General features: G+C 49.8%; 1 protein-coding gene across 9 annotated transcripts in view; it reads left to right on the top strand.

Moving 5' to 3' along the window:
- Nucleotides 1–13,419, top strand: part of LOC115156739 (calcium/calmodulin-dependent protein kinase type II subunit gamma) — a 39,529-nt gene extending 26,110 nt beyond the window's left edge. Inside the window, exons 12-23 of one of the 9 annotated variants that reach the window (XM_029704380.1) lie at nucleotides 1,888–1,930; nucleotides 3,267–3,326; nucleotides 5,994–6,034; nucleotides 6,558–6,641; nucleotides 7,736–7,774; nucleotides 8,200–8,245; nucleotides 8,426–8,509; nucleotides 9,644–9,793; nucleotides 10,045–10,120; nucleotides 10,215–10,309; nucleotides 10,416–10,652; nucleotides 11,052–13,419. In XM_029704380.1, coding sequence (XP_029560240.1) covers nucleotides 1,888–1,930; nucleotides 3,267–3,326; nucleotides 5,994–6,034; nucleotides 6,558–6,641; nucleotides 7,736–7,774; nucleotides 8,200–8,245; nucleotides 8,426–8,509; nucleotides 9,644–9,793; nucleotides 10,045–10,120; nucleotides 10,215–10,309; nucleotides 10,416–10,648 — 951 coding nt within the window. In that variant the 3' untranslated portion in view covers nucleotides 10,649–10,652; nucleotides 11,052–13,419. The remainder of the gene's footprint in view (nucleotides 1–1,887; nucleotides 1,931–3,266; nucleotides 3,327–5,993; nucleotides 6,035–6,557; nucleotides 6,642–7,735; nucleotides 7,775–8,199; nucleotides 8,246–8,425; nucleotides 8,510–9,643; nucleotides 9,794–10,044; nucleotides 10,121–10,214; nucleotides 10,310–10,415; nucleotides 10,653–11,051) is intronic. The other 8 variants (XM_029704399.1, XM_029704389.1, XM_029704408.1 and 5 more) reach the window with 8 other exon arrangements.
- Nucleotides 13,420–13,969: the final 550 nt, after the last annotated feature.

The raw sequence follows: 13,969 nt of genomic DNA, 5'->3' as shown, positions 1-13,969 counted from the left end.
ATATACCTCCTCCCTATATACCTCCCCCCTAGACCACCTCCTCCTCCCTATATACCTCCCCCCTAGACTACCTCCCCCCTAGACCACCTCCTCCTCCCTATCTACCTCCCCCCTAGACCACCTCCTCCTCCCTATATACCTCCCCCCTAGACCACCTCCTCCTCTCTATATACCTCCCCCCTAGACCACCTCCTCCCCCCTAGACCACCACCTCCTCCCTATATACCTCCCTCTAGACCACCCCCTCCCTATATACCTCCCCCGTAGACCACCTCCTCCCTATATACCTCCCCCCTAGACCACCACCTCCTCCCTATATACCTCCCCCATAGACCACCTCCTCCTCCCTATATACCTCCCCCCTAGACCACCTCCTCCTCCCTATATACCACCTCCCCCCTAGACCACCTCCTCCTCCCTATATACCTCCCCCCTAGACCACCACCTCCTCCCTATATACCTCCCCCCTAGACCACCACCTCTCTATATACCTCCCCCTAGACTACCACCTCCTCCCTATATACCTCCCCCTAGACTACCACCTCCTCCCTATATACCTCCCCTAGCCCTCATCCTCCCTATATACCTCCCTCCTAGACCTCCCCCTCCCTATATACCTCCCCCTAGACCACCTCCTCCCTATATACCTCCCCCCTAGACTACCACTTCCTCCCCCTAGACCACCTCCTCCTCCCTATATACCTCCCCCCTAGACCACCTCCCCCTCCTCCCTATATACCCCCCCAGACCACCTCCTCCCTATATACCTCCCCCCTAGACCACCTCCTCCTCCCTATATACCTCCCCCCTAGACCACCTCCTCCTCCCTATATACCTCCCCCCTAGACCACCACCTCCCCCCTAGACCACCACCTCCCCCCTAGACCACCACTTCCTCCCTATATACCTCCCCCCTAGACCACCACCTCCTCCCTATATACCTCCCCCCTAGACCACCACCTCCTCCCTATATACCTCCCCCCTAGACTACCACCTCCTCCCTATATACCTCCTCCCTATATTCCTCCCCTAGACCTCCTCCTCCCTATATTCCTCCCCTAGACCTTGTCCTCCCTGTATACCTCCCCTAGACCTCCTCCCTATATACCTCCTCCTCCCTATATTCCTCCCCCTAGACCACCACCTTCTCCCTATATTCCTCCCCCTAGACCACCTCCCCCCTAGACTAGCACCTCCTCCCTATATACCCCCCCTAGACTAGCACCTCCTCCCTATATACCCCCCCTAGACTACCACCTCCTCCCTATATACCTCCCCCCTAGACTACCACCTCCTCCCTATATACCTCCGCCTAGACCACCTCCTCCCTATATACCTCCCCCTAGACCACCTCTTCCTCCCTATATACCTCCCCCCTAGACCACCTCTTCCTCCCTATGTACCTCCCCCCTAGACCACCACCTCCTTCCTATATGCCTCCCCCTAGACCACCACCTCCTCCCTATATGCCTCCCCCCTAGACCGCCTCCCCCCTAGACCACCACCTCCCCCCTAGACCACCTCCTCCTCCCTATATGCCTCCCCCTAGACCACCTCCTCCTCCCTATATACCTCCCCCCTAGACCTCCCAATTTTTCTCCCCCCTAGACCACATTTTTACCAATATGTTATTGGGCCCATTTCTGGATTTGGAAATCCATTAATGGTGTCAGCGTAATTTTATTGTCATATATTTTGGAGTAGAATGTCCTTTTAAGAAGTCACCAGAACTGAGCTTCTCAGTCCTTCTACATAAAACCAACGGGACTGGAATTGGTCAAACTCGCAGTTTAATACATGTACGAAGTGATCCTCTATCCCCTACCTCCCCCCCTCGTGATCATATCTCTTCATTACTTATCCCTTCTCTCTCTTTCTCTCTCCTAGGGAGCGATCCTCACCACCATGCTGGTGTCCAGAAACTTCTCAGGTGGGTGTGTCTCCTTCTCCCTCACTCCAGTTACAGACTGAGGGAGGAGGACAGAGGGCTCTACTCTCCCTCCTCCCTGGAGTCTACCTAATGTAGGTTTTTAGGCCGAGAGGAGGTGTGTGTGTGTGTGTGTGTGTGTGTGTGTGTGTGTGTGTGTGTGTGTGTGTGTGTGTGTGTGTGTGTGTGTGTTTTCAGAACACAAGTTCTGAAGGACAAAAGTAGGTGAAAGGAGGTGCCATAAGGTGTCAGTACTAGGAGGTGCCATAAGGTGTCAGTACTAGGAGGTGCCATAAGGTGTCAGTACTAGGAGGTGCCATAAGGTGTCAGTACTAGGAGGTGCCATAAGGTGTCAGTACTAGGAGGTGCCATAAGGTGTCAGTACTAGGAGGTGCCATAAGGTGTCAGTACTAGGAGGTGCCATAAGGGTCAGTACTAGGAGGTGCCATAAGGTGTCAGTACTAGGAGGTGCCATAAGGTGTCAGTACTAGGAGGTGCCATAAGGTGTCAGTACTAGGAGGTGCCATAAGGCGTCAGTACTAGGAGGTGCCATAAGGCGTCAGTACTAGGAGGTGCCATAAGGTGTCAGTACTAGGAGGTGCCATAAGGTGTCAGTACTAGGAGGTGCCATAAGGTGTCAGTACTAGGAGGTGCCATAAGGTGTCAGTACTAGGAGGGGTTACTAGAGGTGCCATAAGGTGTCAGTACTAGGAGGTGCCATAAGGTGTCAGTACTAGGAGGTGCCATAAGGTGTCAGTACTAGGAGGTGCCATAAGGTGTCAGTACTAGGAGGAGGTGCCAGTACTAGGAGGAGGTGCCATAAGGTGTCAGTACTAGGAGGAGGTGCCATATGGTGTCAGTGCTAGGAGGAGGTGCCATATGGTGTCAGTGTTAGGAGGAGGTGCCGCCATATGGTGTCGGTGCTAGGAGGAGGTGCCGCCATATGGTGGCGGTGCTAGGAGGAGGTACCATTCTAGAATGTAATATTTCCAGCAGTACTATGTGTTTACATCTATGTCTCTAACACTTTTCTCCCTCTCCTTGTCGGCTCTGGAGTGTGTGTCAGTACTAGGAGGTGTACTGTGTGGTTTGACAGAGGACGGGCCATATTTAAGGCTCTACTTTCTCTCCTTTACGAGCTAAGATGATTAGAGGTTAAGACCTGGCCCTAAAGGAAGGGGGGTTATTACGTCCTAAATGGCATCCTACTCCTCATGTAGTGCACTACTTTTGGCTACGATATGGAGAATAGGGTGTCATTTGTGATTGGTCACTGTATTGGGTTAGGCCAGCCCAGATTTGCATAGCTCCTCCCAATTTGAGTATTTGTGTCCAATAGTGGGCCGGCAGCATACCAACCCTGCTGCTGTGTCCTCCACCGCCTCGCTGGCGCAGGAAGGTACGTCACAGAGACACGCCCTCTTACTTCCTCTACACACACGTCCAGCTTCCTGTTTAAGCCCCTCCCACATCATACTAAAAGGAAGCACCATGGTTTCTTTAACTTCTGAAGGGGTCAGCAGGTTATCTATCCCCTTTTTCTCCTGCATGCAGCTCACGCTAGCCACACACACGAACGAGAGTACGATATGGATGTTTTTAAGGATGATGCTAATACCATGCACACAGGCTATATGCATGGAAAACTACACATAGTCTGTCAACAATACCACTCAGCCTCATATCATCATCAGAAAGCATCAAATTCATCAGTATATCAACCCCCCTCCCCACCTTCGTCCTGTGGTCACGGCCATGAGGGGGTTGAGGGGGGAGGGATTGGTGTGGGGGGGGCGTGTATCTGTGGCGACTGACTGACTGGAGGATGAACAGAAGCGGGAGAGGCACGCTGCCATCGTCTGACCTGGGGGGGACTAAGGTCGGCGATCCCATGTGGACTAGGAAACGGTATAAGGTTTAAGAAAGGGTTGGATGGATAGGTGTAAGCAATATGGCAAAAATGTTATCCAGCCAATCATAGTGGAGCTACTACCATAATATTTACACCTATCAAATCCTTGCATATCTATAGGTGTTTCTAGAAGGTAGGGTTATAGTAGAGTGTTGAAGCGATAACAAGGGGCGGGAGTTAGTGTCTCCCCTGAGCGTGCGATTGGTGCTCTAGGGTTCCGCATGAGGGGGATTGACAGAAGCGTACGGTAGAGCCCTTCAATCACAGGGCTCTCCTCTGAAAGCGGACCAATCGCCTGCCAGTAAGTCCTGACGACGGATGACATCGCCCCAGTAAAAGGCATCTGCAGCTTAGCCTCCCCGCCATCACGTCACTGCTTGCCCCTCCCCTCCGCTGTGTATGGCTGAGGCGGACTTTGCTCTCTGCTTATGATGCGCTCTCTTCCCCAATCATATCGTCACACAGGAAAGTGTGATGAATTGCAGTCAATACAAGATGTCAAGTGTGAACAATGCGGCTGTGTTACCTTGCTGCACACTCCGTTTACCCTTCTCCCTGAAGTGTGCACTCGTTCACTTCCCCTCCTAGATGTAAAAGGTGTGCACTCAAACCAGTCCAATCATGAGGAAGAACAGGGAGAAACGGGATTGGACAATTTGAAAGTTACTCTTCCCTTCGTGTCCTCCTGAAAATAGCCACTGTTGTAAGGTGAATGTTCTTAGTGGTGGCCACGTTCCAGGACAACTACACTGCAGAGGCCTGCCTGCCTACCCGCCCGCCCGCCCGCAGGTGTTTAACATGTCAGTTAATCCCACGCCCACTACCATGTTGTGACTAGCAGCCATTGGTTGTTGCAATGAAACGTAGTCTGTAATGTAGTTGACCTGGAACTCGACCGATACGTCCGACCGCGATCATTTGGAAGAATTTGGGGCAGGGTGCATGTTGAGGGTGTTTGAACGGGTTCCGGTGGGCAGCTGGGTTGAAGACGTGGCAGGGCTGAATGGTTAGCCAGTCAGGGCCCAGTTCTGCTCTGTGTTGAATGGTAGGTATGCACCTTGGGAACTGTGAATGACGTGGATGCTGCATGGTCGGTCCGTTGTTTATCCTAACCATTCCTCTGCATGACGTAAAGCGCATGGCGTGGAACGGCTCTGATCAAGGCTCCAGCCCCGAGTCGGAGCATGCTCAGTCTGCTCCGCCCGCCGCTCCACTAGGGAGCAACACTGTCCCTGTAACAGCCAATACCACAGCACAGTAAGAACACATGCACAGCAGTGCACAAACCACCACCGACAACTGAAGGATGCCCGCTGCCTAAAACATGTCTTCCTCTCTCTTTTCTTCCTCCTCTCTCCCACTTGTTAACGGAAGGTAAGCATCCCCAAGACGATGCATGCAGCCCAGAATTGTGTGTGTTTCAGCAACACATTAAAAAGTGACAGCAGCAGAATGATGAGCTTTAGATGAGCTCAGAGTGAGAGGGCTGACTGACTGGCTGACTGGCTGGCTGGCTGACTGGCTGGCTGGCTGACTGGCTGGCTGGCTGACTGGCTGGCTGACTGGCTGACTGGATGACTGACTGACTGGATGACTGACTGACTGGATGACTGACTGACTGGATGACTGGCTGACTGGATGGATGACTGGCTGACTGGATGGATGACTGGCTGACTGGATGGATGACTGGATGGATGGATGGATGACTGGATGGATGGATGACTGGATGACTGGATGACTGGATGACTGACTGACTGACTGACTGGATGGATGGATGGATGGATGGATGACTGACTGGAGCCTCCTGAAGGAAATCAGTAGTTTACATTAACTTCCACCTGTCTCTGCTATAGCTCTCCCTGAAGTGTACACTTGTTCACTCCCCTTTGTGGATGAAGAATAGACTGACTTGGGTGTCATGAATAGTGTTGAAAATACCCTTTAGTCAATGTTCACACCAATCCAATGCTTTTCAATCCATGAAGGGGAGGGTGCTGCAGGGAGCTGGTATATGCAATCACACTGCAGTCTAGGGGTGGTTGTGTGGCTTGACTGATGTTACATCCTGTGGGGACCAGGTTGAATAGGAGAGAGTGAGGTGACTGGAGAGATGTTTCAGCTCTTCTATTGCTTTATCTCTCTCTCTCTTTACAGCATGCAAAAGTTTACTTAACAAGAAGGCAGATGCTGCTAAGGTAAGGAGTTAAATCTGATGTCGTATAGCTAGCTGTTACTCTCTCTCTGCCTCTCTGCCACTCTACCTCTCTCTCTGCCACTCTACCTCTCTCTCTGCCACTCTACCTCTCTCTCTGCCACTCTACCTCTCTCTCTGCCACTCTACCTCTCTCTCTGCCACTCTACCTCTCTCTCTGCCACTCTACCTCTCTCTCTGCCACTCTACCTCTCTCTCTGCCACTCTGCCCATCTCTCAATGGCCATCTCTCAATGGCCATCTCTCAATGGCCATCTCTCAATGGCCATCTCTCAATGGCCATCTCTCAATGGCCATCTCTCAATGGCCATCTCTCAATGGCCATCTCTCAATGGCCATCTCTCAATGGCCATCTCTCTCGCTCTCTCTCGCTCTCTCTCGCTCTCTCTCGCTCTCTCTCGCTCTCTCTCGCTCTCTCTCGCACTCACTCACTCTCTCTCTCTCTCACACACAGAGTGAAATCAAAGAGAAATTATGATTTTACTTTCTTTATTTGTGTGTCTCAGCCTACGACCAACAACAACAGTAAGAACAGCATAGTGAGTGCCATCAATGCCATGAAGGACAACAGCGTGGCCGCCGCACAAATGGTACATAACCTTAACCAATACCTCCTCTATGTTCCCCTCAGCCTCGTCTCCTCTCCTAGCACCCTAACCTCCTTTCTTCCCCCCGTTCCCTTCATCACGGTCTCCTCTCCTCGCACCCTAACCTCCTCTCCTCCCCCCGTTCCCTTCATCACGGTCTCCTCTCCTAGCACCCTAACCTCCTCTCCTCCCCCCGTTCCCTTCATCACGGTCTCCTCTCCTAGCACCCTAACCTCCTCTCCTCCCCCCGTTCCCTTCATCACGGTCTCCTCTCCTAGCACCCTAACCTCCTCTCCTCCCCCTGTTCCCTTCATCACGGTCTCCTCTCCTAGCACCCTAACCTCCTCTCCTCCCCCCGTTCCCTTCATCACGGTCTCCTCTCCTAGCACCCTAACCTCCTCTCCTCCCCCCGTTCCCTTCATCACGGTCTCCTCTCCTAGCACCCTAACCTCCTCTCCTCCCCCCCCCGTTCCCTTCATCACGGTCTCCTCTCCTAGCACCCTAACCTCCTCTCCTCCCCCCGTTCCCTTCATCACGGTCTCCTCTCCTAGCACCCTAACCTCCTCTCCTCCCCCCGTTCCCTTCATCACGGTCTCCTCTCCTAGCACCCTAACCTCCTCTCCTCCCCCCGTTCCCTTCATCACGGTCTCCTCTCCTAGCACCCTAACCTCCTCTCCTCCCCCCGTTCCCTTCATCACGGTCTCCTCTCCTAGCACCCTAACCTCCTCTCCTCCCCCCGTTCCCTTCATCACGGTCTCCTCTCCTAGCACCCTAACCTCCTCTCCTCCCCCCGTTCCCTTCATCACGGTCTCCTCTCCCAGCACCCTAACCTCCTAGCAACTTAAAGTCCATGATCCCTCCCTAGCAACCTACCCTCCATACTGTTCTCCCGTCTCTTCCTAGTGGTCCTAGTGGTCTTGTGTGTGTTGGAGTCTGAGTGTTTAAGCTTGGACCCTTCATGGACCTCTAACCCCTTCCTACCCCATCCTCCATCTTAATATCAACTCCAACCCTAACCCCCGTGTGTGTGTGTGTGTGTGTGTGTGTGTGTGTGTGTGTGTGTAACCAGACTTAACTCTATGCTCCCCTTCTCCCAGGAATCTCAAAATACAGTGGTTGCTGCTGATGGGGTCAAGGTGAGGGTGTTGGTGTGCAGGTAGTGTGAGTCTGACTCGTATGTTGTTAACCTATGTGTTGTTAATCTCTCTCATCACTATCTCTCTCTATCGCTCTCTCTCACTCTCTCTCTCACTATCGCTCTCTATCGCTCTCTCTCACTATCGCTCTCACTATCGCTCTCTATCGCTCTCTCTCACTATCGCTCTCTATCGCTCTCTCTCTATCGCTCTCTCTCACTATCGCTCTCTCTCTCTATCGCTCTCTCACTATCGCTCTCTCTCACTATCGCTCTCTCTCTCTATCGCTCTCTCTCTCTATCGCTCTCTCTCACTATCGCTCTCTCTCACTATCGCTCTCTCTCACTATCGCTCTCTCTCACTATCGCTCTCTCTCACTATCGCTCTCTCTCACTATCGCTCTCTCTCACTATCGCTCTCTCCAGGGTTCTACAGAGAGTAGCAACACAAATGAGGATGAGGATATGAAAGGTAGTAAAATGAATCTCTTCCTCTCTTTGTGGTCTAACACATTGTTTCTGATAGGATGACCTGCCTGTGCTATACAGCTAGCTGTGTGTGTGTGTGTGTGTGTGTGTGTGACTCACCCGTGTGTGTGTACATGCGCATTATTTTGTGTGTCTTTGTCTGTCCGTGTGTGTTCTAATCTAGCGGACAGCGTTGTGATGATGAGTCAGGGAAGTGCTACAGACGAGATGCCCTCTCTTCTGACCTCGTCTGACAACTCGCCTGCCAGTAAGTGTTTTCATGAACCACAACCTTTTGTGGTTGTCCCAATGACCCCCACACTTCCTGACATCTGACCTTGTCTGTTCTGCTTTTCCACTACGCAAACTTCGACCTGTATGTCTACCCCTCTTTTTCCCATAGCCTCCAGCATTGGGAGCCGTTCTCTTTCCTCTTTGTTCTTGCTGAGTCCCAAACCAGTCCTTTCCTCTGGCCCCTCTTCCCTGAATTTGCGTGTTCACATGTGCCTCCACCAAATGCAGAAGTGCCCTAAAGCTGAGGGAGTACAGATTGTCTAGGACGTAGAGGCTAATTGGATCCTTTGATAGTCACGTCGACCTAATTATATTCACCTGTTTTTGTTTCTTATTTCCAGACTTGACACATGTAACTGATGAAATAGCTCCCAAATTAAATGTTTAACTGTTGAGGTTTATATATTGTTAAACAATTAATAAAAAATGTGTAAATTGTATTATTTAAATGTGTGTGTGTCCCGATGTTGAGAGGTTTGATTTCTCTCCTCTGAAAGTCACCCTCTGAGTTTAGTCAGCAACACGTGACAACAGAGGGCCCCCGAGGGAGTTGGTAGGGGTGAGGGGCTGGTTTGGGATTCAGCCTCCCTCTCTTTCTCCGTGTCCATCTCTGTAACAGGATGGTGAAGGACAGGCGTCTCTTCCTCCTCCAGTGTTTCTTCTCCTTTTTCCTCTTCCTCCCCCACGGTGCTGCCCTTCTCTCACTCCTCCTCTCTCAAAACGCTGCTCTCCTGTTGGCCGCTCTTACATGCTGTCATCCAATGGCAGGCCTCTGTTCTGCTTCTCAAATTGCTGATTGGAGAGCCATCCTTAATGTGTATCGTCAGTTTTCATAGAGAGAAGTGTGTTTCTGCACTGTGGAATGAAGGGACACGTAGTGTAATATTATGCAGGAAGTAGATTTCTTCCCCGTCAGCTGAGCTGCTCAGAGCCCCTCAATCCACCCCCCCCCCCCCCCCTATAAAACGGTCTGTCTGTTTCAATGTCTTTTTCATGAACTGACATCCATCATTACTGTTCCCTCATGTTGTGTGTACGAGTGGTATGCATGTGTCTAACTGCATGTGTGTGTGTGTGTATGCGAGTGACCATGCGTTGTGTGTTCCAGCCGTTCCTCTGCATGACGTAAAGCGCATGGCGTGGAACGGCTCTGATCAAAGCTCCAACCCCGAGTCGGAGCATGCTCAGTCTGCTCCGCCCGCCGCTCCACTAGGGAGCAACACTGTCCCTGTAACAGCCAATACCACAGCACAGCACAGTAAGAACACACACACACACACACACACACACACACACACACACACACACACACACACACACACACACACACACACACACACACACACACACACACACACACACGACAGAGGTGGAGCACACACTAGTATGGAGCTGTCAGAGAAAAAGAGAAGAGGTAGAGAGAGTAGAACTATGGTGGCGGGTAAGATGTGAAGTAGTTCCTATTTAGCTAGATCGCTGAACTTCTCTCTCTCTCTCTCTGCTCTCTAGCTCGTAAGCAGGAGATCATCAAGATAACTGAACAGCTGATTGAAGCCGTGAACAATGGAGACTTTGAGGCCTACACGTGAGTACAGCTACGTTGTTTCACACGTCTGATTAGTTACTAGCATGAACCTAATGTTGTCGCTCTCTTTTTCTCTCTTCTCCTCCCTCATCAGGAGGATCTGTGATCCAGGTCTGACTTCCTTTGAGCCTGAAGCTCTGGGGAACCTGGTGGAGGGAATGGACTTCCACAAGTTCTACTTTGAAAACTGTGAGTCTTTCACTATTTCACACACACACACACACACACACACACTTCTGAACATACAACGAACGAGTTCAGCAGAGATCCAAACATGTTTTATGTGTTCCTACAGTGCTGAGTAAGAACAGTAAGCCTGTCCACACCACCCTGCTGAACCCTCACGTTCATCTGATTGGAGAGGAGGCTGCCTGCATCGCCTACATCCGCCTTACACAATTTGTCGATGGCCAGGGCCGCCCCCGCTCCAGCCAATCGGAGGAGACCAGGGTGTGGCATCGCCGCGACAGCAAGTGGCTCAATGTCCACTTCCACTGCTCTGGTGCCCCGGCCGCACCGCTGCAGTGATCTGGTACGTACACACAAATAAAGTGTGTGCGTGTGTGTGCGCGTGCGTGCGTGTATAACTAACCTTGTGGAGACACAATTGATTCTCATTTGTATATATTACTGAACCTTAACCCCAATGCCTAAGCCTAACCCTAGCTCCTAAGCCTAACCTTTAACCCCTAATTCTATCCCTAACACTAATTTGAACCTGAATCCTAATCCCCTAGAAATACCATTAGTCCTTGTTGGGACTAACAGAATGTCTCCTGTTGGTAACATTTTTGTTAGTTTCTTATGTCTTATTATATATATATATATATATATATACACAAACCTTTTAGAACTTTCAAGGGATTAAAGGTTTGCTCCCATTCTCTCTTTTTTTTGTCTTTCTTTCTCTCTGTGTTTCGATCTCCCTCAGGTGTCCAAACACTCCAGTCGGAGTGTGAGTTTTGGGGAGTGTTTTCGGCTAGTGTGTTTTGGGGGCGTGTCCTCTTTGTGGATTGGCCCATGCCAGGAGCCCGGCCGGGCAAGACTGCACCCTCTCTGCAACACCAACCAATCCCGTCTATCCTTTGATCCGCTGGGGGCCGGCCGAGTGTGGACTCCGCCCCTGTGGGAATGATGCATGCATCTGACGCCCAATAGGAGGGCTTGTCCTTTGACCTCTGACCCCTCCCACCCGGCAGCCATTTTGTCTCCCGTCCACGGCAGCCATTTTGAGATGATGAGAGGAGCTGGGGGGAGGAAGGGTTAATGAACTTGTAATGCCAGATATGACAATGAGTTGTAAGTATACAGGATAATATATGACTAGTATCAGACAACACCCAACCCTACCAAGCATTTATATATACGTCGAATGAGAGGAGAGGAGAATGTGTGTGATTTGTAAGAGGTGACATGTTGGGTTTTGTAAATGGAGAATTCTGTACGGAAGGACAGTCGGTTCGATCAGAAAGGATGTAATAACTTGATGTAAGGAAACACCAAAGTGTACAACTGTAGGCTTTTTACACGTTTCTGTGTTTTTTGCTGGTTTAGTTTTTTTGAGAGAAGGGAAGGTAGGGGGGTGCATTCGAGAGCGGTTTTGTTTCTGTTGTGTTTTTAGCCTTGTGTTTACGTTGCGTTTCTGTGGACTGAGTCTGTTTGAGACAAATTGTAAGTGACTGAGTTTTAAAAAGGGGTTTTATTGTAAAAGTGAAGCTGCAGTGTGGCCTGTCTGTTTTATCTGTCTGCAGTGGGAGAGAGGGACTTTTGGGAAAAGGCGTCTGCATTTTGCATGTTTTCTCTCGCTCTCTCCCTTTCCTCACCCCTCCCCTCTCCATTTCACTCTCCCACCCTCTGGCTGTGTTTTAGATGGTGTGTGTGTGTGTGTACGCGCGTGTGTGTACGCGCGTGTGTGTGCGCGCGTGTGTGCGCGTGTGTGTGTGCGTGTGTGTGTAAGTCTAAGAGACTCATTCAGAGTGCACGACAAAGGGGTGAACACCATCTGGTCACACACACCAGCCGTAGTCCCATGTTCCTGGCCCCATTTTGACATAACCTCTGACGTCTACATGTGGTTGACACTGGGTGACGATCAACAAGTCCCCCTCAAGGCGCTCACACGTCAACACATGCACGCCTCCCGCCCAAGTTCTTACTCTATCCTCACGTCCTGAGCCTCCAGTCTCACACGGTCTGTGTAAATGCATATCGTGAACACACTTGTTCACAACTACACACTGGTGTGTCAGGCGTTGTAACATATCTTCACCGCTGCACCGTCTCCATGGTGAAACCCTGGCAGTGTGTTTTCATCTGTTCTTTGTGCGGTGTCCCTCCATTAGTAACAGTGCCCTTCATTCTCCCCATTTGTAGAGCGGTGTTTGTTTCTCTGTTTGAATGTGTGTGTCTGTCTGTCTCCTGGTTTGGGTTTTGTTGACGATGTTTTTGTTGTTTTTGTTTGCTGTTTGGAAAGTTCTGCACTCTATATATATTACACACACACACACACACACACTAAAGTTACGCCAACTATTTAACTGATCAGACTAGCTGGTTATAATATCACAGGGAAGGAAGGGACTTAATGAAGATCAGTTGTTGAGGATAGAAATCTGTTACACACACACACACACACACACACACACACACACACACAGGAAAAAGGGAATAGAGGGTGAACGTGGAAACAACATAATCAATTAAAATGAACAGTAAATGTATTCATTTAATTTCACCCCCTCAGTGGTATTTCAGTCCTTATATTGGCCATTCAGGTGAGAGAAGAGCGGTAGTGTTCAGAGATCACATAATTATTTGTGGAATTAAACCAGAGAGAGGTGTATGCATGTTTTCAGTTTAAGCATCTCCACCGTGCACCTACCTGAACTAGGGTAGAGGATAGGGTATATACTAACTATATCATATTTGCATCTTTTGAAATAAAAATGAAAAACCCGCCTCCATCCAGAATATTGAATAGGTGACATGAGATTAAAAAAAATAAAAAATGAAAAATACTATTTAATTACAAAAAGGATTGCGGAGCCTTAGCTTGGTATGAAGCTCATTGTCAGTACTCTCCCTGCGTTGTGATGTTAACCTGTCGGCCTGCGCTTTCTTTCCCCAGCAGTCGTTGGACGCTGGACTTTTCTTTTTGTTGCATGATCATGATGTACGGTAAAATAAAACCATGAATTGAGGACGATCACATGTTTGTCTCAGTGTTAGTAGGTCCTTTATCATAGCTTTGTTATTCAACTTGGATCTTGAAAGTATTTAATAAAAATATTTCAGCACCGTTTTGTGTCTCTGTCTCTTCATGTCCGAAACAGACAGTTTAACCAGTGTTCCAATGTCCTGCTAGCACTTAGAATGTGTGTCCTGTACATCACTTCCAGTGGAGGCTGGTGGGAGGAGCTATAGGAGGATGGGCTCATAATGTCTGGAATGGAATTAATGTAACGGAGTCAAACATGGTTTCCATATGATTGTCGTGTTTTGATACCGGTCCATTTATTCCATCGCAGCCATTACAATGAGCCTGTCCTCCTATAGCACCTCCCACCAGCCTCCACTGATTGCTTCATACTAATGATACTGTAGTGCATGGTCTGATTAACATGGTCCTACTCTGCTACTGTAACTGGTCACCTGAATCTATTGATAGTGTGTGTCTGCCTTAGAAGTCTTAAGATTTCCAGTCATGTTGTGTTCTCATTAAAGGCGACACGGCGGTGTTAAATAGTCTGCACCTATTTAGGGCAGTATTGTTACCTTATTTAAGGCGGACTGCGTACTCCCGTGTGTAACCTTATTTAAGGTGGACTGCGTACTCCCGTGTGTAACCTT

This window comes from Salmo trutta, chromosome 2, assembly GCF_901001165.1.
Source record: "Salmo trutta chromosome 2, fSalTru1.1, whole genome shotgun sequence".
Taxonomy (NCBI): Eukaryota; Metazoa; Chordata; class Actinopteri; order Salmoniformes; family Salmonidae; genus Salmo; species Salmo trutta.
Note: the sequence above shows the minus strand (reverse complement) of the source record. Positions and strands in the feature narration are given on the sequence as shown.